A 26589-nucleotide genomic window follows, 5' to 3' on the forward strand; every position below is an offset into this window, starting at 1 on the left:
CCTCTTACCTACAGAAAGACATTTAAAAACTATTGGGTTAGCCAAAACATTTGAGTTTTCCATAAGATATTACGGAAAAACTTGAACAAACTTTTTGGCCAGCCCAATATAATGCTGGATAATGTGTGGAGAATGGATTAAGGAGTGGATAAGGCTCAAAGCAGAGAGACATCAGCGTCCTCACAGAGAATAACTCTTTCCTTTGGGAAAATGGTTATCTATTATGCCATTTTCAGGTGTAATTCTACGGGCCATGGTCATGGCTATCATTGCACAGGACATATGGTTCACACACTAAAATAGGTGCTCCTAATTAAATGGCAAAAACAGAAACACACAGGTAATCATAGTACAAATATGAAGTGTGTCTCACTAGAGAGGGCTAGGTGAGTTTTCTTTCTGAAGTTCTTCCCCCGTTTACTTTATCATCTGTGTACTCACATATACCCATTAGCCAAGCATCCAGGCTAGTTCCCTCATCACTTTGTGGAGTTCATTTACCTTAAATGTATAGAGGTACATTTTGGAAGTGCATTAAGTATTTGATACTCAGTGTAATGTAAACATATAGTTAAATAAATAGTGCCAGCTAATATCCTTAGAGGAAGAGGAAGAAAAATAAGTAAACATTTTCATTGTGCTACTTTTTTTCCTTTCCCCAAGATAATTAAAATAGGACATTTTGCCTTGATTTAAGAATTTAGCGTCAGAAAAAGATCCCTATAAAATACCTGTGAAGCTGAAAGTACTTGTGAAATCTGTTCACATTTTCATTTACCAAGGATCATCATCAGTGCATAATGCTTTCTTTAACAACCAGCTGTTTGTCTAGAGAAATTCATGCTAACCTGAAATAATTCACTGCGTTACCAGTTTTTCATTCTCCACTGTGGGAGTTAGAAGGCATTTGGATCTTGGCTGTAACATATCATACTTGGATGGTATATGCAGTGCTGCAGAATAAGGAAGATTCAGGCAGCCGACAATTCCAAGTGGAGTGCCAGCTATACACAGAAAACCAATCATTATTTCCAAGAGATTTTGATTGAATAGGCTAATTTTCAAAGGAAAAAGTCATCCTCCTTTGCAGCATGACCTATCAGCTTGGGGATATATCATCTCTGTCCATGGGAAACACTGCCATATGGCCATGGCATCAGACATTTTTAATCCTTGAAAATTAGATTTTAAGAAAAGCCAAGGGATGATGTGAGTTCTCACACTTTGCCCATATTTCTTCCAAAAGCTTAACCAGATTATGATGAAAAAAGAACATTGTTTTGGTGATGAATGAGGCTACTATTAATGTGACTGGGATGGCTTATAATTAAAAATTTTAAATTCATGACAAAATATATATCAATATTGAACTTTATAATAAAAGTCTTATTTATTCTAAAAATAAAGTTTAGTCTGATTTATCCTCATTTAGCCTGGTGGGCTGCCGTCTATGGGGTCACACGGAGTTGGACATGACTGAAGTGACTTAGCAGTAGAAGTAGCAGCAGCCCTTAAATACAAGATTTTGGAACTGTAACATTGTTCCAAGATACCACCTAATGTAAGGTTCACATTTGACTTAATAAATTTATTTCTGGGAAAAAAAAAAGAAAAGAAATACTATATTAAATGTAAGTCATGTTTTTCAATCAATTTCACTTTTCTATAAAATCATTCCAGTGATTTCATTTGACTTGATTCTTCTGTATGACAATGAACATTTGGGTCCAAGTCTTTATCATATTTATGGTCTGCATATTTTACACATGTTTTCACCTCTGGCAGCACAATGACTAGCTCCTCTCCAAAACCCGTGCTTGTAATCATGACCTCTTTACCTGCCTTAGGACTGACAGAATAATTTTGAAGCATATCTAAAGACATCAGGCTTTGTTTGCTTTTCTTATTTTGTTGAATTCACAGCTTTGATTTTTCCATAATGAAAGTATGTATTGCTGGATATTAAACAGTTTCTCTGGAGTATCGTCTAGAAGCTTTTGACATTTGCCGAGTTTTAGTCTCTAATGAAACTCTATGGGTGTATGGAATTTCTCTTAGTTTTTCAAATCCTATGATATATCCCAAGATATTTGACAGTTTCTATTGTCTTTAGTTATCCTTCCTCACATGCATTAGATGATTTTATTTTATAATAACTATACATATAAGTAGACACACATACACACGCAGTTTTTATTGGCATTGTGTTTCTTCCTTCTGAGAAATTAGAAAGCACTTGAGTTTGGACTTGAAACATGATGTGAGAGGACATTTATTCCTCTACAGTGATTCATTGCCTCAAACAATATTCATAATAAGGATAGATAACATTTATGGACCACTTCCTGTGTCAAGCATAATCTCTCGCACTCTCATCAGCATTAGCTCATTTGATCCTCACACTGACCTTCTTGTCACCCTCATTTTATAGATGAGCCACAGGGGATGAAGTAAGTCCCCCAAGGTCACATACCTCCCAAGCAGTGGAACTAGCGTATGCTTCTCATTCTAGCGTCTGTGTTCTTGACCATCAGCAACACTGCCTCTAAAAGCAATTTTACTTTCTTCTACACTACTTTTGTCTTGTTTGGTATAATAACACTTTTCTATACTAAACAATAGCAAACATGGATATTATACCATGACACCATCTTTTTGTTGATATTTTCAATCACAATTAGAAATTTAAAAAAACACGAAGTTCAATCATGTGTAATGCTGCCAGTGAAAACACCTTCACCGTGGTGACGGAGGAGCATCAAATACCTTCAACACAAAGCCAAGTTGTGCGAGTTTCTCCTCACAGCAATTGTAGAACACATAGTGATTTAAGAAACGTTAGTGTGTAGGAAATGTGGGCCTTTGACTCAACAAAACACAGTAGTAATAATTAAGAACTATCATTTATTCAGTGCTTTCTGTGTGTGGCAGACACCTGCCCAATATCCATCCACTCATCATGCCCATTTTTATCCAGTCCAGTTTGCCTTTGAGATAGAAATGTGCTTACCTTCTCTGTCCATGGGATTCTCTGGGTAAGAACACTGCAGTGGGATGCCATGCTCTCCTCTGGGGATATTCTCAGAGGATCTTCTCGACCCAGGGATTAACTCCATGTCTATGTCCCCAGCCTTGCAGGCAGTTTCTTTACCACTAGTACCACCTGGGAAGTTATCCCTATATGAATGGAAAAGTGTTATACCCTTAAAGGTCAGAGTCTTGAGAATGGACTTTCCTGTATATTTCAGGCTACAGGCAAAATTTTTAACTTGTAGACAAAGTAGTAGAATACAAAGGTTGAAGTAAAAGAAACAGATCTAATATGGGGAGTCAGATTTGTTCTTTCCTATTACAGAAAGAAGCCCCGTGAACAAATGACGATGGGTGTTTTTTCTTTGTTTTGTTTTTTACTAAATCAATCATCTTGCTAAGCTTTATTTTTTTTCCTCACCAACAAAATAGAGATTAAAACTATCTACTTATCAGGACTGTGAGGATTATATGGAATAATATATGAAAGCTGCCTTTCATGGCCCCCGCCACAAAGCAGCAGCTTCTTGAATCACATGCTCACGTATACACGCAGCCAGAACGATCTTACTCTTTCTACCCTGAGAGTTACTTTCTACCCTGCTTATTTCACATCTCCTACTGTTATGTCTTTATTTTGATTAACACTATCTGTGTCTTCATTACCAAATAAAGGATGTTTCTTGAAGCCGCAGGCCCTTGTTCATAGTATTTATTTTTATTGAACTAAAAATATATGTTGTGAGACTTTCGGTTTCCAGTTCTGCATATAAAGAGCTTGGAAGTCAGAGCTCTGCCCTAACAACACGTAAGGAGCTGAACAGACTGAAAAATCAACAATATTTCTACAATCCTTAAAAGAGAGGGGGGTTATAGGCTAGAATGGAGACACACACAGGCAAATACAGGAATGCAGGCACTCAGGGCTTATGGGAGTAGAGCTTCAGGAATGGAAACCACTGCAGGACCCAGTGCCTGAGTAGGAAAGCCTGACCTGTAATTATGAATTCCTAGAAGCTCAGTGAGGAAAACACTGAGAGTTAAAAATCCTGGCGGGGCTGGGCACAGGGGAGCCCCCGCAGTTTTGTTAGTTTTACCTCCAGGAGCTCAATCAGTGTTTCCATAGTGAATATCAGAGAAAGTTTCCTTGTGCTTTCAGCAGAGGGAGAGGTAAAGGAATCATTCTGAAATATGTCCAAACACTATTATAACAAGGTCTTCCCTCAGAGGAAACTAGTTAACCAGAGCCTAACCTCCTGGGGTTTGGTCAGAGCCTAACTGACCTGGGGAAGGGAAACACACAACCTCAGCCGACTGGAGCTATCCTGTCTGAGCTAAAGAAAGATAAAAAAAAATGGACAAACACTTAAGTTCACAGTCCAGAGGCAAAGGCTCACTAAAAAACTGAAGCCTAATTGTAGGACTATAAAAATCTTCCCTGCCCCCTGCCCCTCACCACCACAACACTAAACACCTGTTTACCATAGTTCTTCTAGTACATTGTGTCCAGTTATCAAGGAAAGTATCACAAGACACACTACAAGGCAATAAGCACAATTTGAAGAGACAGAACAAGCATCAGGACCAGACATGGTAGGAATACTGGAATTATCAGATGGGGAATTTCAAATAACCCTGGGTTGGGAAGATCCCCTGGAGCAGGAAACAGCAACCTACTCCAGTATTCTTGCCTGGAAAATCCCATGGACAGAGTCTGGTGGGCTACAGTCTATGGGGTCACAAAGAGTCAGAAACGACTGAGCAACTGAACAACAAAATAAACATATATGTCTATGTGTTCAGTCACTCAGTCATGTCCAACCCTTTGCAGCCCCATGGACTGTTGCACACCAGTTCCATGTTCTTCCGTCTATGCATATCTTTATACCTATGTCTATGTCTGTATCTATATCTGTATCTATATATGGCTTCCCAGGTGGCGCTAGTGGTAAAGAATACTCCTGCCAATGCAGGTGACTCGGGTTCAATACCTGGGTCAGGAAGACCCTCTGGGGAAGGAAATGGCAAACCACTCCAGTATTCTTGCCTGGAAAGTCTCATGGACAGAGGAGCCTGGGGGGACACAGTCCGTGGCGTTGCAAAGAGTCAGACATGACTGAGCACACATACACTGTCACACATATATGTTTTTGTGTATACATATAGAGATACATAAAATGTACATATAAGCATGCATTTATATCCCTAAATATATATACATATATGTATGGGTATATATGATTTTAAACTTTAAACTAACTTGAACTTATTTCATATATTTGCAGATGTATTTTTTTTGGTCTGAAGTTCAGAATAGTGGACGATCAGTTTAAAAAGTTTAAGAGAGCAAGTAAATATATCTAGGCTAGGGAAACTCTGACAAAGTATTTCCACATAGCACTGTAATAGTATGATTCAAAATGAATTATAAATTGATGTTGACTATGCAGTTTTTTTACAGTGACAAAAGTAACAAGGAATAGTTCAGTTGATATGATATTTTATGATGCATTTTTTCACCAATTTTCTTTCTTTCTTTATTTAAAAAATTTTTATGTATTCTCTTTTTTTTAATTTAAATTTATTTATTTTAATTGGAGGCTAATTACAATATTGTATTGGTTTTGCCATACATCAACATGAATCTGCCACGGGTGTACACGTGTTCCCCATCCTGAGCCCCCCTCCCACCTCTCCCCCGTACCATCCCTCTGGGTCATCCTAGTGCACCAGGCCCAAGCATCCCGTATCCTGCATCGAACCTGGACTGGCGATTTGTTTCTTATATGATACTATACATGTTTCAATGCCATTCTCCCAAATCAACCCCCCCACCACCACTCTCCCACAGAGTCCAAAAGACTGTTCTATACAGCTATGTCTCTTTTGCTGTCTCACATACAGGGTTATCGTTACCATCTTTCTAAATTCCATATATATATATATGTTAGTATACAATGGCACCCCACTCCAGTACTCTTGCCTGGAAAATCCCATGGACGGAGGAGCCTGGTAGGCTGCCGTCCATGGGGTCGCTAAGAGTCGGGCACGACTGAGCGACTTCACTTTCACTTTTCACTTTCATGCATTGGAGAAGGAAATGGCAACCTGCTCCAGTGTTCTTGCCTGGAGAATCCCAGGGACGGTGGAGCCTGATGGGCTGCTGTCTATGGGGTCGCACAGAGTCGGACACAACTGAAGCGACTTAGCAGCAGCAGAAGCAGCAGCAGCATACTGTATTGGTGTTTTTCTTTCTGGCTTACTTCACTCTGTATAATAGGCTCCAGTTTCATCCACATCATTAGAACCGATTCAAATGTATTCTTTTTAATGGCTGAGTAATACTCTATTGTGTATATGTACCACAGCTTTCTTATCCATTCATCTGCTGATGGACATCTAGGTTGCCTCCATGTCCTGGCTATTATAAACAGTGCTGTGATGAACACTGGGGTACACGTGTCTCTTTCCCTTCTGGTTTCCTCAGTGTGTATGCCCAGCAGTGGGATTGCTGGATCATAAGGCAGTTCTATTTCCAGTTTTTTAAGGAATCTCCACACTGTTCTCCATAGTGGCTGTACTAGTTTGCATTCCCACCAACAGTGTAAGAGGGTTCCCTTTTCTCTACACCCTCTCCAGCATTTATTGCTTATAGACTTTTGGATTGCAGCCATTCTGACTGGCATGAAATGATACCTCACTGTGGTTTTGATTTGCATTTCTCTGATTATGAGTGATGTTGAGCATCTTTTCATATGTTTGTTAGCCATCTGTATGTCTTTTTTGGAGAAATATCTATTTAGTTCTTTGGCCCATTTTTTGATTGGGTCATTTATTTTTCTGGAATTGAGCTGTAGGAGTTGCTTGTATATTTTTGAGATTAGTTGTTTGTCAGTTGCTTCATTTGCTATTATTTTCTCCATTCTGAAGGCTATCTTTTCACCTTGCTTATAATTTTCTTTAAAATTTGCTGCTGCTGCTACTGCTAAGTCATTTCAGTTGTGTCCGACTCTGTGTGACCCCATAGATGGAAGCCCACCAGGCTCCCCCGTCCCTGGGATTCTCCAGGCAAGAACACTGGAGTGGGTTGCCATTTCCCTCTCCAATGCATGAAAGTGAAAAGTGAAAGGGAAGTCACTCAGTTGTGTCCGACTCTTAGTGACCCCATGGACTACAGCCTACCAGGCTCCTCCATCCATGGGATTTTCCAGGCAAGAGTATTGGAATGGGGTGCCATTGCCTTCTCCTAAAATTTGCTAATAATGATAATAGGATATATTGATCCGCACTAGAGAACGAAAAACCTTCTTTGTTAGAAGTAATTAAACTCTGATGACACATTCCTCAGCAGGATATTCTTCTAATTATTATGATGATGGCAGAATAAGAAAAGAACTAATATATAACTTGGAACCTCTCTTTTTCTCTTCCTCACCTGTATAAACCTGAGATAAGGAAGATGGGAGCAGGAGAGAAGAAGAAGGAAAAAGAAATGAGGAAATGTATATAGGAAGGTTGTTGGAGAACAGTTCCCCAATTTCAAAGATGACAGGGATTGTAAGGAGAGTGAAAAGAGGGAGTAGACATCTTGGCGAGGAGTCAAATCAGAGAGGTTAACTAAAAAACCATAGAAGGTACATGTGTGCACATCTTTATACATATTCTATCATATGTCCACATGAAAAAGAGATACACAGTGAGACAGACAGACCCAAAATACAAATAAATGACTTTATACAGAAATCAATCAACATGCATAGATATTAGAAGAGGTCGTTCCCTTTCAGACATCAGTCCACCTGATTCATGTGGTTTGATTGATAAAAAGCAGACTAGCTTGGTTTTATCCCAATCTGAAATAATATTTTCTTCTTAGCTTTCCTGGTTCATTCTCAGGAAACACGTTCTCTTCCATGACAGATGGAATCCAATGTTAATCATAAATAACTTTATCTCTCAGACTCACCATCCTGTAAAATATTGATAGAATAATCTCAGACATCAGTGGCAGAAAAGGCCATCTGACATTTCAATTAATTGTATTGATAAGTTACAAAATCCTTTAAAAGTTTCTTTACTCCTGTCTAAGAGGTACTCTTCTGATAGGTACTTAGGCCCTAAGTAAGGCAACTGGAATGATTTCATACCCCTCATCCCTTCAACTACTCTCTTACGGCTTGTATGCTCTGGTTATGTGTTAATAGTTTTCTGACATTTGAAGTCACAGCCCCACTGAGCCACATGGAGTTATCTCTCTCAAAGGGATTCAGCTTTAAATACAGATGGGCTTGTCGGCATGGTCTAGATGACATTTTTATAACCTCTAATGTTCTTTAGCAAGATGTGGTTAATGATCCTTCACATCATCCAACCAGAGAGCCCTGGGTTCCTGGCAGAAAGTTGTGTTCACATCACAGCTTCTGAGGCTGCTCAAAACAAAGTTATTACTGTAGGAACTGGATAATGAAAATCTAGGTATTGCTACATTATTTATTTTATCATGATTGGTATTAATATTGTCATCTCCTGTTTGTGCCCGTATCTTATTACTTTAGCCCAGTTTAACCTCTTGCTTTTCTTTTGTCTTTCATTTATTTTATTCAAGTGTAGTTGATTGACAATGTTGTGTTAACTTCTGCTGTACAGCAAAGTGATTCAGTTATACATGAAAGTGAAAGTTGCTCAGTCGTGTCCGATTCTTTGTGACCCGTGGACTATACAGTCCATGGAATTCTCCAGGCCAGAATACTGGAGTGGGTAGCCTTTCCCTTTTCCAGGGGATCTTCCCAACCCAGGGATCGAACCCAGGTCTCCCACATTGCAGGCAGATTCTTTACCAGCTGAACCACAAGGGAAGCCCAAGCATATATCAGTTATACATATTTATATGCATTTTTATATTCTTTTCCATTATGGTTTTTCATAGGATACTGAATATAGTTCTCTGTGCTTTACAGGAAGGCCTGTTGTTTATCCATTATGTATACATTAGCTTACCTCTGCTAACCCCGACCTCCCATTCCATTCCTCCCCCAAACCCCTCCTTCTTGGCAACCACAAATCTGTTCTCCTGAGTCTGATTCTCTTTTCTAGATAGAGTCATTAGTGTCATATCTTAGATTACACATAAAAGTGATATCATATGGTATTTGTCTTTTTATTTCTGACTTACTTCACTTATGATATATATGGTACATTCTAGTTGCATCTATGTTGCTGCAAATGGAATTATTTCATTCTTTTTTATGTCTGAGTAGTATTCCATTATATGTGTGTACCATATCTTCTTGATCCATTCTTCTGTGGCTGCCTTTTGGTTTTGGAATGCCATTCTGCCTAGACTTGTAAGGAAAGGACTGTCCTCCTGCCAATGCCTCATCTTGCTTGACTATAATTCCAAAATGAGCTAGTTCTTTTGGAGACTGACTTCCAGAAGGTGTATCGACCCCTCATTACATTATTAATGTGATGAGACTGTTCATAAAACTATTGTGGAAGGTACAATGAAGCCAGGATATAAGCTTATCGAGTACCTGTGATACATCATCTCTAAGTCCCTTCAGTTTTTCTCTAGCTTTTTTGGATTACTATTCTCTTGGCCTTTGGACCCTGGCACTATTTATGACTCTCCATCTTGTTCAGTCATGCCTTCTGGCTGTTTGTCCATATTTGCCCACCTAGGCTGCCTTTCAATACTCTAAACTACTGTTCTAAAGAAACCTGCCTGTTCATATGCATCAAACTATCAGCATCTTGCAGCTATCTAATGAACAGATACAATTATCTGTGTTGATGTATTATCAAGTTAGGGAGTAATCTCCCAGAGTGATCCTCTTGCATTTTACATGTAACCTTCTGCTTAATTTAAATAATTATGCTAATAGTGGGAATTCTCTGCTTTGTGCTGGAGTAGTAGGAAGATTTCTGGAGGCGTCTGTGTAACATGGATGCGTTTCTTCTATTTCTGGATGGAGTTGGCTCTATATAGAGCCATTACAGGGGAAAGGAAAATAATGTTAACATTAAACAGTGATATTTAGACAATCCAGGACCACAAAATAAAACAAAAAACAACTTTTAGCACCTGATAAAAGTTTATTTTCAAAATGTAGATGTATCCTTTCTTTAAAAATACAATGTTAAACACACTTATGTTACAGAAAATTCTGGCATAGTATGCTTTTATTTTAGTTTTTACAAAGTGTACTTCCATCCTGAGAATATGTTGATTAAACCAAACTTCAGGGGATAGGAAGAACAGGGGGCTGATTTGATCACTTCTAACAATGACCTCTCTGTGTGGAAACTTCCCATTTTGTTCTCAGGTGCTTCAAGGTAAATTTGCATCATCGACCTTTCAGGGAATAATTGTTCAAGTTGGGTACCTCTGTAATACAAAATATGTCATTCCTACTGAAATGCAGCCACCTTAGGGGCAGATGGTAATGGCCACTTGAAAGAGCGTGGACTGCTGTAAACAGATTAAACACCGAAGTGACACAGATTATGAGAGACTTTAGGGGACTTCGAGGCAGCTAGAACATAATTACCCAAATTAAATTTGGCCTAAACAACAGGCTCATGCTTCTTTTCTAGCCACATGTTTCAAAGAGATATTAATGTTCTATGTTGTGACTTTCTGTACAAGGAGAGACAGGCATTTTGGGCAAAACAGCAGTTCCTAAGCTATTGCTGTATTTTCTTTTGGTTGTTTGGTATCTTATTTATGTGTTTGTTTATTCTTTTATTTGTGTGTTTAAATTGCAGTAAAATATATATACCCAGGACTTCCCTGGTGGCTCAGGCAGTAAAGAATCTGTCTGCAATGAAGGAGACCCGGGTTCTATCCTTTGTTCAGGAGGATCCTTGGAAAAAGGAATGGCAACCCATTTCAGTATTCTTGCCTGGAGAATTCCATAGACAGAGGATCCTGGCAGGCTACAGTCTATTGGATCACAAATTGTCAGACATGACTGAGTGACGAACATGTTCTACAAAACAAAGTTTACAATTTTAATCATTTTTAAGTGAACAATGGCAGAGCTGTACAACCATCACCACCCTCCGCCTCCAGAAGAGTCTTTGTTTATTTTTGTTTCATAGTGATTTTAGTTTATATGATTGTCTATACTTTAAGAACTGTGGCTTTCTTTCTTTTTTCTTTTTCTTTTTTTTGGTTACCACAGCCTCTTTGACCTCAAATTTTGTAACTGTTTCAAAAATAGGTTTTCAATTCACATTGTATTTTTCTCAGGAAGATAAATCATACTTCACACTATTCTCAATAGAACTGACATCTCAATTTGAAAAATACCAGAATGCTTGGCTTCTCTAAGAATTGTGTTGCTAATGCTTTAACCAGAAGCCAGATATAATTATGACAGTACCAAGTTCAACCGTATTGAGCTGATGTCCTCAGGCTTCACAGCCGCTTCAGAGGGGACCACTTTAAGACCTGGGGTTCCCTAGTGACTCATTGATCAAGAATCCACCTGCAACACAAGAGATGCGGGTTCAATCCCTGGATCAGGAAGATTCTCTGGAAGAGGGCATGGCAACACAATATAGTATTCTTGCCTGGAGAAACCCATGGACAGAGGGGGCCCGGGGGTCTGCAGTCCTTAGAGTCGCACAGAATCAGACACGAATGAAGTGACTGAGCAGGCACACTTTAAGAGGTTTAATTATTCCAAGTTTTTTTTTAAGTTCATGTATTCCTTAAGCCAGTAAGTGGCACTCTTTAGATTATCTATATTGTGCTATACAGATGCACTTAAGAAAGAGGGCTGCAGTGATTGATCATGGACTAGTCAGCTGCTGTTGTGTCTCTTTGGGAAAGACCTTTACAGGAAGGATCAGGGACAGAGGTGGAATTCGGATCACACCTTGATCAGTCTTTCTGTTCACTCCATACAGCACAATAAAAAAATCATTAACAAGTCATTTGGTGTCATGACCCTTTGAATTTTAGATTGAAGTACTTTTTCTCTCCAGAATAATGCATTTTTACATGTGCGTTGTTTACTAATACAGGCAGTAGAAACATGTCATGAAGCTTATATATAGACCCCAGGAGTCTATGTAATTTAGGTTAACCATCAGTGATGTGCAGACATGGAGGTGAAAGGTTTCCTCAGGATCTTGTAACAATATATTGTTAAATCTGTAGGTACTTGCTGCTCAAACATTGTATGCAGATTAGCAAGACTGTCATCACCTAGGGACTTGTTAGCAAAGTTAGAAATGAAGACACTTAGACTCCACCCCAGACCCTCTGAGTTAGAATCAGACTTTGAAAAATATCCCCGGTGATTTGTGTGAACATTAAGCACTACACACAAATGGGCCAGAGAAAAAAGTGTGTGTGTGTGTTTACATTGTAAAAAAATTTTAAGGCTTTTTCATATTATATAAATATTAGTAATTATTCATATGCAGTGCTCTTTGGTTGTAAAATTCCTATAAGGAAGTGACTCACATAAGAATTTGAAATATTTGTTCACTTTGACACAGCAATCCCAGGTAAAGAAATGTAAAGAAAAATAGACTATTACACAAATAAATAAGCATGAGATTTTTTGGCAATATTGTTATATGACCAAATAATTGACAATGATACAAGTATCCACCACTGTGGGGCTGGTTAAGTAAAATATGGTGGATATGTTTGTCAGGTCATGCCTGACTCTTCGCAACCCCATGGTGCAGCACGCCAGGCCTCCCTGTCCCTCACCGTCTCTTGGAGTTTGCCCAAGTTCATGTCCACTGAATCGTGATGCCATCCAACCATCTCATCCTCTGTCGCCTCTTCTCCTTCTGCCTTCAGTCTTTCCCAGCATCAGGATCTTTTCCAGTGAGTTAGCTGTTCCCATTAGGCGACCAAAGTTTTGGAGCTTCAGCATTAGTCCTTCCAAAGATTATTCAAGGTTGATTTCCTTTAAGATAGACAGGTTTGATTTCCTTGCTTTCCGAGGGACTCTCAGAAGTCTTCTCCAGAACCACAGATTGAAAGCATCAATTCTTTGGCACTCTGCCTTCTTTATTGTCCAGCTCTCACATCTATACGTAACTATGGAAAGACCATAGCCTTGACTATGTGCACCTTTGTTGGTAAAGTGATGTCTTTGCTTTTTAACACACTGTCTAGCTTTTCCATAGTTTCTATATGGTGGGTATAGAAACAGAATAAATGTATAGCCAATAAAGTTATATTATTATACTGATGATTATATATTGACATATAGTTTTCCATTATTACCAAAAAAGGAAGGACTTAAATCTGCATAGATAATATTATTATAGTATTATATCATTTTGGGAAAAACTTTAATTCAAATAATAACCATTTTCCCTAAATGATAGTAGGATGATGAACCAATATTCTTTTTTTTTTTATTCTCCTGTCATTCTTTTGCATATATTGACTTTAAAATGTTTACAATAAATATGAATTTCTCTGTAACAAATATTTTACGTTTAAAACAGAAACATCACCGTGGTTCTCCAACATTGATGTTCAGCTACTTTTATCTGATATTTGACAATTTCCTGACTCCTCCTATTTTTGATGGTAAAAATGAAGAATTACATGTGTTTGGCTTTGAGAGCACAGTGGCAAGATGGAGTATGAATATTGGATGTTGGCCCTTGGATATAGTTTCCTTCTGTAAACAGCAGACTAGACTATGGACCAAGAAAATATGAATACTAATTTTTCTCTTTCCCCACTGAGACAATCCAGTCATTGGTTGTTGCAGATAACATTACAATTTATCTTTTAGATTCACTATAACTGGTTTAATAATGCCATTTTCAATAAGAAAGTGAGGAACTTTAGAAACTAGTGTGACAAAAGTTAAATGTGATGGAAAATGAATAGAAAGATTTATCGTCGCAAAAGCGTCCACATTTTTAGTTATCTTCCATTATTGGGCTTTTGCAATTTTTTTTCTAGCTTTCCATTTTGTATTTTAATTTAATTAGGATATAAGAACAAATTAATTTATTATGAGGTAGCTAACAGATATAGACAGAATTTCTACAAGCTTTCAGATTACCAAAAAAAAAAAAACCACACACACACATAAATGTGGCTTCTGATTTTGTTTTTATTCAGATAAAAGACACTTGCAGAATCTTACTGTCTAGTATCTATTATATGCACTATTCTCCTAGGCTATTCTCAGGACTACAAAATACAAAATATATATTTTACATAAGTTTCTGAGGGTTTTTTAGTCATAAACTTAAGTGCTTCTATAAACTTCCTAGAGCTCAATTTCTGAAGACATTTAAATCATAAAGCATAAAACATTCAGCAATTTCAGAGGGAGAAAAACAGAGCTTCATAAAAATTCCAAAGAATATTTTTGTTATTTTTCTTTTCAGACATTTGTTGGGGAACATTTAGAACTTCATCTTATGAATTAAAAAAAATTTTTTTGGTATGCTATCACCATTAGCTTGGGATATCCAACTTTCTAAAAGAGGAATGTTTTTGCTTTTGGTAATGAATTTTTAAAAAACCACTTTAGTGAGGTGTGATTGGGATACAAAAATCTGTACATATTTAATGTATGCAGCTTGATGAGTTTAGAGATATGTATATACTCATGAAACCATCACCATAGTCAATGCCATAAATTTATTCATCACCTCCAAAAGTTTCCTCCTTCTCCTTTTATTTGTTTTTAATCTTTTTTCAAAAAAAAGTTTTAGTATGCCAAGGGCACTTATAGTAGCTACTCTCTGAGCAGATGTTCAAGTATATAGTACAGAATTGTTAATTACATGCGTATGTTGTACACTAAATCTCTAGGACTTATTCGTCTTCCATAACTTAAGCTTTGTACCCTTTGACCAGCATCTCCCCATTTCTCCCATCCACCTAACTCCTAATAACCACTATTGGACTCTCTGGTTTTATGACTTGATGCTATGTAAATGTTTGTGTGTATTTAAGAAGTCTAATATTATTTGAATAAAACAGTAAATTAATTACTCGTTTTATTATAACAATGAGTGAACAATCCCTGGTTAAGCAAATGACATTAGTTTAGAACTCTAATAGGTGCCTCTTGTAATCCCAGTGTCATCCTTTGCAATGCAAGTGATCACGTTTTCTCTCTGTATGTCACGTGATAAATATGTACATCACACGCATATATTACGCATTTTGATGTTACTTTACTTACTCCACTAAGAGGATATGTGATATGCCAGAGTTCTTAGGTAAAAATATTTTTTAAATGTGATATTCATAAGAGGAAATAAAAAATACATTACTCATAGTTTGTCTGATATAAAATTTTAATTTTGAAAGAATGTTTTGTAATGTACTGAAAATTTAGTTTTATTTATAGAAACAAATAATTACATTAAACCTCCATTAAACTTGGGCTTCACAGCTCAAGGTAAAGGGATAGGTGGATTTGATGTTTTTGACTATTACATTTTCATAATTTTGGTGATATTCAACAGATCAATTTCTTAATTAGCTAAATATAGGGTAAAATACAGAAATTTGATATTAATCACCACTATGAATGTAAATAGCTAAAAGGCATTAATTTCTTTCAAATGGGAATTCATGTTGACAAAAATGAAATGTCAACCTATTTAATTTTTTACACTCTTAATTGATTAAATCAGTTGGGGGAAATGATAGGTTTTTTAAGTTAATTTTTTGGTTGAACAGTTATTGATTTATTCTACATTCATAGACATGGCACTGAGGGATGGGGTCTCTAATAATTATTACCACGAGATGTTTTTTAAATGTCATATCTTTCAATCCTCCAGCTATCTGCTGATGTAAGTGATATTGACCTCATGGATAAGAGGGAACAAACACAGTGATAGTTTCTCAGAGATCCGCAAGCTATGGCAGGATTGATTCCACAGTCTGCTGTTTCTATTAGGTTGACACAAAAGTAATTGCAGTTTTGCATTGTTGAACTTTGTTATTTGATATTAGAATATATTTTTAAATAAATATAGTTATGTTACACATCATTGTAGAGCACATTTCTTACTTTATGTTTTTTTACTAATGACTTATTACCTGCTGTTTATTTTATAAGGCAATGGCACCCCACTCCAGTACTCTTGCCTGGAAAATCCCATGGATGGAGGAGCCTGGTAGGCTGTAGTCCATGGGGTCACTAAGAGTCGGACACGACTGAGCGACTTCACTTTCACTTTATACTTTCATGCATTGGAGAAGGAAATGGCAACCCACTCCAGTGTTCTTGCCTGGAGAATCCCAGGGACGGAGGAGCCTGTTGGGCTGCCATCTATGGGGTCACACAGAGTCAGACACGACTGAAGCGACTTAGCAGTAGCAGCAGCATAGAAATGATGTTAGATAATAAGCAAATTTGAGCGACTTTTTTATTCAAATTCAAAATGGGTCATAAAGCAGCGGATACAACTTGCAACATCGGTAACACCTTTGGCCCAGGAACTGCTAAAGAACATACAATGCAATAGTGGTTTAAGACATTTTGCCAAAAAAAAAAAAAGACATTTTGCAAAGGAGATGACAGCCTTGAAGGAGCATAGTGACCGGCCATTGGAAGTTGACAACAACCAACTGAGAGGATCATTGAAGCTGATCCCCTTACAGCTGCATAAAAAGTTGCCCAAGAACTCAATGTCAACCATTCTATGGTTATTCAGAATTGGAAGCAAATTGGAAAGGTGACAAAGCTCGATAAGTGGGTGCCCAATGAGCTGACTGAAAGTCAAAAAAAGCATTGTTTTGAAGTAGCTTCTCTTACTCTATGCAACAAAAGCCAACTATTTCTCGATCGGATTATGATATGTGATGAAAAGTGGATTTCGTACCACAACTGGCAATGGCAAGCTCTGTGGTTGGACCGAGAAGAAGTTCCAAAGCGCTTCCCAAAGCCAAACTTGCACCAAAAGAAGGTCATGGTCACTGTTTGGTGGTCTGCGGCCTGTCTGATCCACTACGGCTTTCTGAATCCCAGCAAAACCATTACATCTGAGAACAATGCTCAGCAAATTGATGAGATGCACCGAAAACTGCAACGCCTGAAGCTGGCACTGGTCAATGGAAAGGGCCCAGTTCTGCGCAACAATTCCCAACTGCAGTTACACCACGAATGCTTGCTTCAAAAGTCACATGAATTGGACTAGGAAGTTTTTGCCTCATCTGCCATATTCACCGGACCTCTCACCAATCCCAGCTGACTTCTACTTCTCCAAGCATCTCGACAACTCTTTTTCGCAGGGAAAATGCTTCAGCAACCAGCAGGAGGCAGAAAATATTTTCCAAGAGTTCATCGAATCTATAAGCACAGATTTTTACACTAGAGGAATAAGCAAATTTATTTGTTATTGCAAAAAAATATGTTGATTGTAATGGTTCCTATTTTGATTAATAAAGATCTGTTTGGGCCTAGTTATAACGGAAAAATTCACAGTCCAAAACCGCGATTACTTTTGTACCAACTTGCTACCACTAGACCCTTCTCCCTTTGCATAGATGCTCAGTCCTGACCTTCATGTTCATTATTTAACATTCCATCATTAAAAGTCAACATTAAACATTAACATCACTGCTTTAAAGAAAGATAAAACCACTGAGATCTCATGGGTTAACTTAAGTAAAGGATAACCTTATGTTTGTGCATATCAACAATGTCTACCAAGCACTAAGGACTTGAAACTGGTTGATGCTGTTGGTGATGATGAGTGGAGATGACGATGAGGTACAATTGCCCTGAAAGTGCAGGAAGGCCAAGGAGGGGGGGTCGACAAAGGCCCAGTACTAGGTGTCTAGGAGGACCAGGTTAGGTTAGAAAGCACTCTGCTCTACTGATGTGGAACTTGCAGTCAATAGCTAACATGACAGGTAGATCTCTCTAAGGGTCTAAGTCAATGGAGAAGGCAATGGTACCCCACTCCAGTGCTCTTTCCTGGAGAATCCCAGGGATGGGGGAGCCTGGTGGGCTGCCATCTATGGGGTCACACAGAGGGTCTAAGTCAATACTGAGATTAAATTGTCTGTAGCTGAGTTTTGAAAGACAAACGCAACAAGGAAAATGAGAAACAAAAGCTTCACAACCTGTGAAATTAGGTTCAGTTAATGAGAAGGGTGCAAAGCTACAGAAATTCCCAAGGCAGGGTCTGATATTCCTCAGGACATATTTTTTGGGTGCTATGACCTGGGACATAGGAATGCCAGAAGCAGTTGAAAAGAGAAAGTTGATGATGGCCTGGACAGAGAACTAGCTTTGTATTTTCACAGACATATTTAGAATCACTTTAAAACACTTCTACTTGCTCTTCATTCTTTAATTAGCTTTTTAATTCAATGAGTTTCTGTAAAACATAACTTGAAAATGACAACAGGTTTTTTTCTATAATGATCATGAATAATACACCCAGTTCTCTTTTTAAATGAACCAAGAAATTTATTCCTGATTAAAACTAACTTCTATATAGCATTCCAGTACAAAACCATGCTAATTAATACACTGGGAAAATTTTATAAACATAGATTTAAAACATGTACCTCTGTTTTTAAGATGAAAGTGTTATTCTTTCCTGTACTTGTGATACATGTGCTAGAACACATGAGAAATTGTTCTTTGGTAATTGATGTAAAGGCTAAACTAAACTAGTTGTCAAATGGAGACTTAAATCCCTTGTTAATATGGATACTCAAAACATACCGCATAGTTACGAAAAGGGAGACGTTGTTTTAATGTACATTATTTTAAGAATTCCTAATGATTTTTGGGAAAAAAATGTGTTTTAGCTATTTAAAGGTTTTCAAAATTTAAGATTAAATTACATAAGAATATCAGTGTAATGAACATTGTCTCAACCATTTGTTTTAGTACAGGTTGTTTTCATTTTAACCAAAATGATTTTGTCTGCAACATTATATTCCATTGTATGGATGTGTCATTATTTATCCATACCTTGACTGATATATATTTATATTGTTTCTATTTTTCCTGTATTAAAGAAAGATGGCCTAAAGATTCATATATCTACATCCATTTAGATTGTCAACATTTTCCCATTACCCTAGTACAGAAGCAATAGTACAGTTAGTGTATTTATACATGTGTCTTTTTACACATGTATACCTGTACATGTATACACTTTGTACCTGCTCATTTTTATAGTATAAATGTCTATTATTGAGCCAAAGAATGTGTGTTAAATCTTCAAAATTTGCCTCCAGAATGATTGTAAATTTAAATTTTTATCCACATAGTATGAAAGTATCAGTTTTACCCCACCTTTACCCATGATATTTATGTTTAGATCAAATGAACATTCATGTCTCATTAATGTTTTTTATTACTAATTAGATGGATCATTGCATATACATTTACTGTATTTGTATGTATTTTACTTTTAGATTTTCTGTTCGTTTCCCAGTTGTGCTAGAGTGCTAAAGTTTTCTTATTATTTTCAAGAACTCCTTGCATATTGAGAGTATTAATCCCTTCTTATATTTCTCTAGACTGATTCTTTTAAAATTATTTTTGATACATGAAAATTATACATTTTATGTTGTTAAAATTATTGATTATTTCCTTAGTAGTTTTTACTTGATGTAATGCTTAAAAATCCATTTATTATCTCACAAATATAAAAATCTTTTTATATATTTCATCTAGGCCATGTGCAATAATAAACACTGAATTCTCTAAATTTTTTCTGAGAGAAGGCTTGACATGTCTTCTAGTTTTGAAATTTATTGATATTCACTAAATAGTACTCTATAATTTTAGTTTCAGCTATCTTTGACTCAAGAGTTAATTAACATGAACACTTAATTATTTTTTTCTGAATCTTTAGAAGTTTTCGATGTTTGTCTTCCTTAGTCTTGCTTTAATTTTTAATCTTTTTAAAGCTTATGTTAAAAATTTCTGTCTTTTTAATAGTGATCAGAAAATATGAATTGAGAGTTCTAGTTTATGATAATTATTCATATTTCATTTGGGGCAGAAAATTTTTATAAGTATTTCATATATATTTGAAATAAAACCTAATTTAATAGTTATTGTTTTCATCCATTTAATAGATCAGCTTCTGAAAAGGATATACAAAAGTCAAACTATACTTTTATTTTTAAATTTATGACAGTTTTTTACTTATATATATCACTGTTTCTTTTAATTATGCTCCAAATTGTTATGCATGCAGCATAGAGGAGAAACACCTCAAGTTACCATGGTAACAGAGACAATTCACATTTATCAGAGTGGCATAATATACATTGACAGTTTGTGTAATTATAGAAAATCAGATCCATTATAAATAAATGATTTGATATCCTGTTTTAAAATCAATATATACATTTTTATAAGAAATGAGTAGATGTCTCCTAGTTAGATATTTTATCCATATCTTTAGACACTTTGACATTTATTCCTATAGTATTGTCTGTCTTTAACTTTCTGTGATTCTATAAATATTAACAAACTATTAATTCTGAAATACATTGAAAGACTGTATGTTAATGATATTTCAAACAATCAATTTTACAAAGGCATACATAACCCAAGATAAAATAACAGTTTGATATTCGGCAGGAAATAAAGTAATAACTGGCAAGAGGTGAATTTTAACTTTATTTTACTCTTCAGAATCATCTTCATAATAAAAAAGTAAATTAAGCTTTTTGGCTTAAAAATATAATGTGATCCTAATCCCAGATAGTTATACTTTATAAACTGGGAATTCCGACAGAAGCTTGACAAATATAAAATTTAGAAATACATAGAAAAGCTGCTTTAGAGAAGTGGATGAAGACAATTCTTTTGTGACCTATTTTGTCTGGGTTTAAAGACCCACAGGGAGGATTCATATTCTCCAAGGGCATAATAGCAGAGCTAAGTATAGCATTCAGTTAATTCACAGAATTATACAACAGTTAAAGTACTGTCCTTCAATATATCCTTCCTTTTTTTACATAATTAATGTATTTCTCTTTTCTTTCATTCTTTTACTTATTATTTCTACCTTTCCTTCATTCATTAAGAGAGGCTTCCTTACTGCCTCTCTTCCTCACCCTCTCCCTTTTCTCTTTGTTTCTTTTTCTCCTCTTGGCTCCTTTGCAAGTGACACATTCTTATCATTGTTCCATGCAAGGTCCACTTTCATTTATTTATTTAGTTAGTTTGATTACTTCAAAGAATCCAGGAAACACCTATGAAAATATTCCCCTGTCCCCAAAACCTCAGACTGATAAAAAGCAGTATCCAAACATGTATTTTCGTCACTAATCCATCCTTACATCCCTCCTGAACAGTCGACATTCCTACCTTTTAAAATTGATTTGTGTTGCATTTGTTTTTGTTGTTGTTCAGCTGCTAAGTCATGTCCCACTCTTTGTGACCCCATGGACTGCAGCACACCAGGCTGCATATGTCTTGCATAAATATTCCCAAAAAAGCATGCAAATTTTAAACATTCTAATCATGTGTGTGTGTGTGTGTGTGTGTGTGTGTGTGTGTGTGTGTGTGTTAGTTGCTTAGTCATGTCCTACTCTTTGCAACCCCATAGACTGTAGCCCACCAGGCCCCTCCATCTATGGGATTCTCCAGGCAAGAACACTGGAGTGGGTTGTCATTTCCTTCTCCAAAAGGAACTATAGAAAGAAAGAAAGTGTAGTCAGTCATGTCTGACTCTATGCGACCCCATGGACTGTAGCCTACCAGGTTCCTCCATCCATGGAATTTTCCAGGCAAGAGTACTGGAGTAGGTTGCCATTTCCTTCTCTAATCATGTATACTTTTGTAAAATGTATTTTTGGTAGTCTCTTTTTTCACTCAATATTACATTGCTAAAATTCATCTATGTTTATGGCTGTCTACAGTTCATTCACTTTGGCTGCAGTATAATATTCTATTGTATAAATAGTTCATATATCACAATTGACTTATTCATTCTCTTGATTGTGTCTGAAATAACTCCAGGTGAGTTCAACAAAACTTTCAAGGAAGATATTATTACAATTTTATAAAAACTCTTGCAGAGAGAGGGAAAAAAGGAATATTTTCCAAGTTATTCTATTTAGCCAGGATAGTCCTGAAACCAAAACAAAAAGGAAATTATAAGAAAGAAACATTATGGATCCATTTCATGTGTGAGTATGAATATAAAGTTTCTAAACAAAGTTTTAGCTGATTGAATCCAACAGTGCAAAAAAATATTGAAATCAGGTTAGATACATCCCATGACAAACTTCCATGACATAACTGAAAATGTATAAATGTAATTCATCACAATAACAGATTAAAAGAAAAATATTTTGTCTCAAAAGATGCCATAAAATATATAGCTCATATTAAAAATATACTCATGATAAAAATACTAATACATTTGGGATGAAAGGAACTTAAACCAATAAGAAAAGAAATGCCTATAAAATACCTAGATCAAACATAATCCTAAATGAGAAATGTGAAAAATATTCACTGAAGACTGGCAGTCTAGGATGCCCACTACTGCCACTTCATGTCAAAATTGCACTGAAGATCCTAGATAGTACAATAGAAAAAGAAGAAAGCAAAAGATTACAGTCATAAGAATTGTTAGCGAGAAAATAAAATTTCAATTATTTACGGTGAACATGATTCTTTATATAGAAATCTAAGAAGTTTTAAGAATTTATAGATACAAGTCCTGAAGTATAATAGAGTTTGCAAAAATTTTTCAGCCTTAAAACTACTGACATTTTGAACTAGATAATTCTTTATTAAAGGTGGCTCTCCTGTGGATTGTGGAAAGTTTATTAGCACCTCTGGCCTCTTCCACCAATCACCAGTAGTTCCACTCCCCCAGTTGTAACATCTAAAAATGTCTCTGATGCTGTTGCTAAGTTGCTTCAGTCATGTCCCACTCTTTGTGACCCTATGAACAGTAGCCAGCCAGGCTCCTCTGTCAATGGGATTCTCCAGAAAAGAATACTGGAGTGGATTGCCATGCCCTCCTCTAAGGGCTCTTCCTAACCCAGGGATTGAACCTGCCATCTCTTATGTCTCCTGCATTGGCAGACATGTTCTTTACCACTAGCACCACCTGGGATTGCAAACCTATCTCTATACTTTGCTAATACCCCAGGGGATGGAATCACCTCCAACTGAGAACCCCTAGACTAAATAAAAGACTAGTGCAAAACAAAACAACCCTAGCCGAATTCTCTATACTAGCAGCAAATAGTAGATAATATAATTTAGGACACCATTTACAATAGCGTCAGAGAATATTAATTACCTAAGAGTAAGTCTATAAAAAAGTTTAAGTGCTATGGAAAGAAGATTATAAGACTGCATAAATATTGCAAAAGTAGATCTGAACAATTGAGAGACAACTTATGCTTATGTATAGGAAGATATTATTAGGATATCAAATCTTCCTCAGTTAATTTATAGATTTTATATATTTTTCCAATCATCATCTAAATATAATTGTTCATGGAACTTAAAAAAATGGTTCTAAATTGTATACAGAAGAGTTGAAAGCAAAGAGAAGTCAGAATACTTCTGAGAAAAAATCAGGGAGAAGGAACTTGTCATACCATTATCAGTCTTAAGGAGCTTTAGTAATTCATACAGTCTGATGCAGAATCAAAGACACACAAAGGAATTAATGGAATAGGAGGGAAAGGCCAAAGAAAAAAGACACATTCCTCTATTTAACTTAGGTATAAAGCATCTGTCCAGTCATTTAGAAAATGGAGTAGTGCTGATTATCAACATAAACATATGAAAAAGGTAAAATTGTTTCCCACCCTCACACCATAAGCCAACTATGTGCAGACTAAAAAATGCAAATATCAAAAGCAAAATTTTAAAGCTCTTAGTAAGCAGTTATTATAAAAATTGATAAATTTGACTATTTTAAATCCAGATTTAAAACACGTTGGACTAGATAGTCAGAGACCTCCTGCTAGTACACAGCAAATTTGAAAAGGCAAGAACATATGTACACACACACACACACACACTCACATACACAGGCACTTCACTTTCATAAATGTACTCTTAAATGTAGCACTGTTACAGATAGAATGCTTAATTAAAACTTATCACAGAAGTCGTATGTGGTCTTCCCAGGTGGTGCTGGTGGTAAAGAACCTGACTGCCAATGCAGGAGACTCAAGATACTTATACAAGCATATATACATATATATATATATATATATATGTATATATATATATATATATATATGTATATATGTATGTATATATATATATATATATGTATATATCAGTTCAGTTCAGTTCAGTCGCTCAGTCGTGTCCAACTCTTTGTGACCCCATGAATCGTATATACATATGTATATATGTATATATATATGTATACATATATATATATACATATATGTACATATGTACATATGTACATACATATGTATCACCAGTTCAGTTCAGTTCAGTCGCTCAGTCCCAACTCTTTGTGACCCCATTCGCAGCACGCCAGACTCTCCTGTCCATCACCAACTCCTGAGTTTACCAGACTCCATGTCCATCAAGTCAGTGATGCCATCCAGCCATCTCATCCTCTGTCATCCCCTTCTCCTCCTGCCCCCAATCCCTCCCAGCATCAGAGTCTTTTCCAATAAGTCAACTCTTCACATGAGGTGGCCAAAGTCCTGGAGTTTCAGCTTTAGCATCATTTCTTCCAAAGAAAACCCAGGACTTATCTCCTTCAGAATGGACTGGTTGGATCTCCTTGCAGTCCAAGGGACTCTCAAGAGTCTTCTCCAACACCACAGTTCAAAAGCATCCATTCTTCAGCGCTCAGCCTTCTTCACAGTCCAACTCTCACATCCATACATGACCCCTGGAAAAACCATAGCCTTGACTAGACAGGACCTTTGTTGGCAAAGTGATGTCTCTGTTTTTGAATATGCTATCTAGGTTGGACATAACTTCCCTTCCAAGGAGTAAGCGTCTTTTAATTTCATGGCTGCAGTCACCATCTGCAGTGATTTTGGAGCCCCCAAAAATAAAGTCTAACACTATTTCCACTGTTTCCCCATCTATTTCCCATGAAGTGATGGGACCAGATGCCATGATCTTTGCTTTCTGAATGTTGAGCTTTAATCCAACTTTTTCACTCTCCACTTTCACTTTCATCAAGAGGCTTTTTAGTTCCTCTTCACTTTCTGCCATAAGGGTGGTGTCATCTGCTTATCTGAGGTTATTGATATTTCTCCCGGCAATCTTGATTCCAGCTTGTGTTTCTTCCAGTCCAGAGTTTCTCATGATGTACTCTGCATATAAGTTAAATAACCAGGGTGACAATATACAGCCTTGACATACTCCTTTTCCTATTTGGAACCAATCTGTTGTTTCATGTCCAGTTCTAACTGTTGCTTCCTGACCTGCATACAGATTTCTCAAGAGGCAGGTCAGGTGGTCTGGTATTCCCATTTCTTTCAGAATTTTCCACAGTTTATTATGATCCACACAGTCAAAGGCTTTGGCATAGTCAATAAAGCAGAAATAGATGTTTTTCTGGAACTCTCTTGCTTTTTCCATGATCCAGTGGATGTTGGCAATTTGTTCTCTGGTTCCTCTGCCTTTTCTAAAACCAGCTTGAACATCAGGAAGTTCACGGTTCACATATTGCTGAAACCTGGCTTGGAGAATATATGGTATTAAATGCCTCCCAAATAGAAACAATAAAGGGCTTAACTTGTTCTAGAAAAAGAGAAGAATTCTGTCAGAGAATGAAACTATACTGAGATCTGAGTATTGCAACACATTTTGATATGTTTCCAAATTCCTTTTAAAAAGTATTACTTAAAAATGCCTACTTATTATGTATTCTCAGAGAACTAACTCTCAAGATGGTGGAGTAGAAGAACGTTCCATTTCTTTCTTTTGAACAAACATTTGATATTTTAATCATCTCTCAGGTCACTTTTCTTATAAAAGATTTTATTTAAACCTCCTAATTCATCTGCTTCCCTGAAACGTATATCACTAAATAATGGAGCTTTTCTCATATTAAACATTCAATCACCTTATTTGAGTACCATCAGTGCAATTACAGGTTGTATTCTACTTCTCAAATAGTGCTATTCATTCATGATAATGATACTTTTCATTTTTAAAACACTTTTAATGCGAGATCATAAGGACATTTCCACAATAGAAAGTGCTGTTGTCAGTTCAGTTTCTTGATGACAAAATCAAGAAGGCGGGTTGGCTGAGAGAGTTAGAAATGCCATTTGACTGCATGCCTTTTCCTATTTGTTTCACATGCTCAAATAATCAGTTAAAGAAAACCTTTCAGAGTATTTTTTCTTACAGATTATTATAAAATATTGAGTATAGTTTTCAGTGCTATAAGGTAGGTCAATGTTGTTTATCTATTTTATATTAGTACTGTGTGTGTGTGTGTGTGAGAGAGAGACAGAGAGAGTGTGTGTGTGTGTTTAGTCATGTCCAACTGCTTGCAACCCCATGGACTGTAGCCCAACAGGCTCCTCTGTCCGTGGGATTCTCCCGGCAAGAATACTGGAGTGGGTTGCCATTTCTACTCCACATC

At 36.5% G+C, this 26589-nt stretch overlaps 1 protein-coding gene across 4 annotated transcripts in view; it reads left to right on the forward strand.

Moving 5' to 3' along the window:
* GRM8 (glutamate metabotropic receptor 8) overlaps positions 1-26589 on the forward strand; it is an 851777-nt gene that overhangs the window by 621557 nt on the left and 203631 nt on the right. The window contains exon 8 of one of the 4 annotated variants that reach the window (XM_070369282.1): positions 16113-19726. The exons of the other annotated variants lie outside the window; for them this stretch is intronic. Within the exon in view, the coding sequence (XP_070225383.1) occupies positions 16113-16174 (62 nt within the window). The 3' untranslated portion in view covers positions 16175-19726. Of the gene's footprint in view, positions 1-16112; positions 19727-26589 lie in introns of those variants that run through there. 4 annotated transcript variants of the gene reach the window in all.

Source organism: Bos mutus, chromosome 4 (genome assembly GCF_027580195.1).
Source record: "Bos mutus isolate GX-2022 chromosome 4, NWIPB_WYAK_1.1, whole genome shotgun sequence".
NCBI classification, from domain to species: domain Eukaryota; kingdom Metazoa; phylum Chordata; class Mammalia; order Artiodactyla; family Bovidae; genus Bos; species Bos mutus.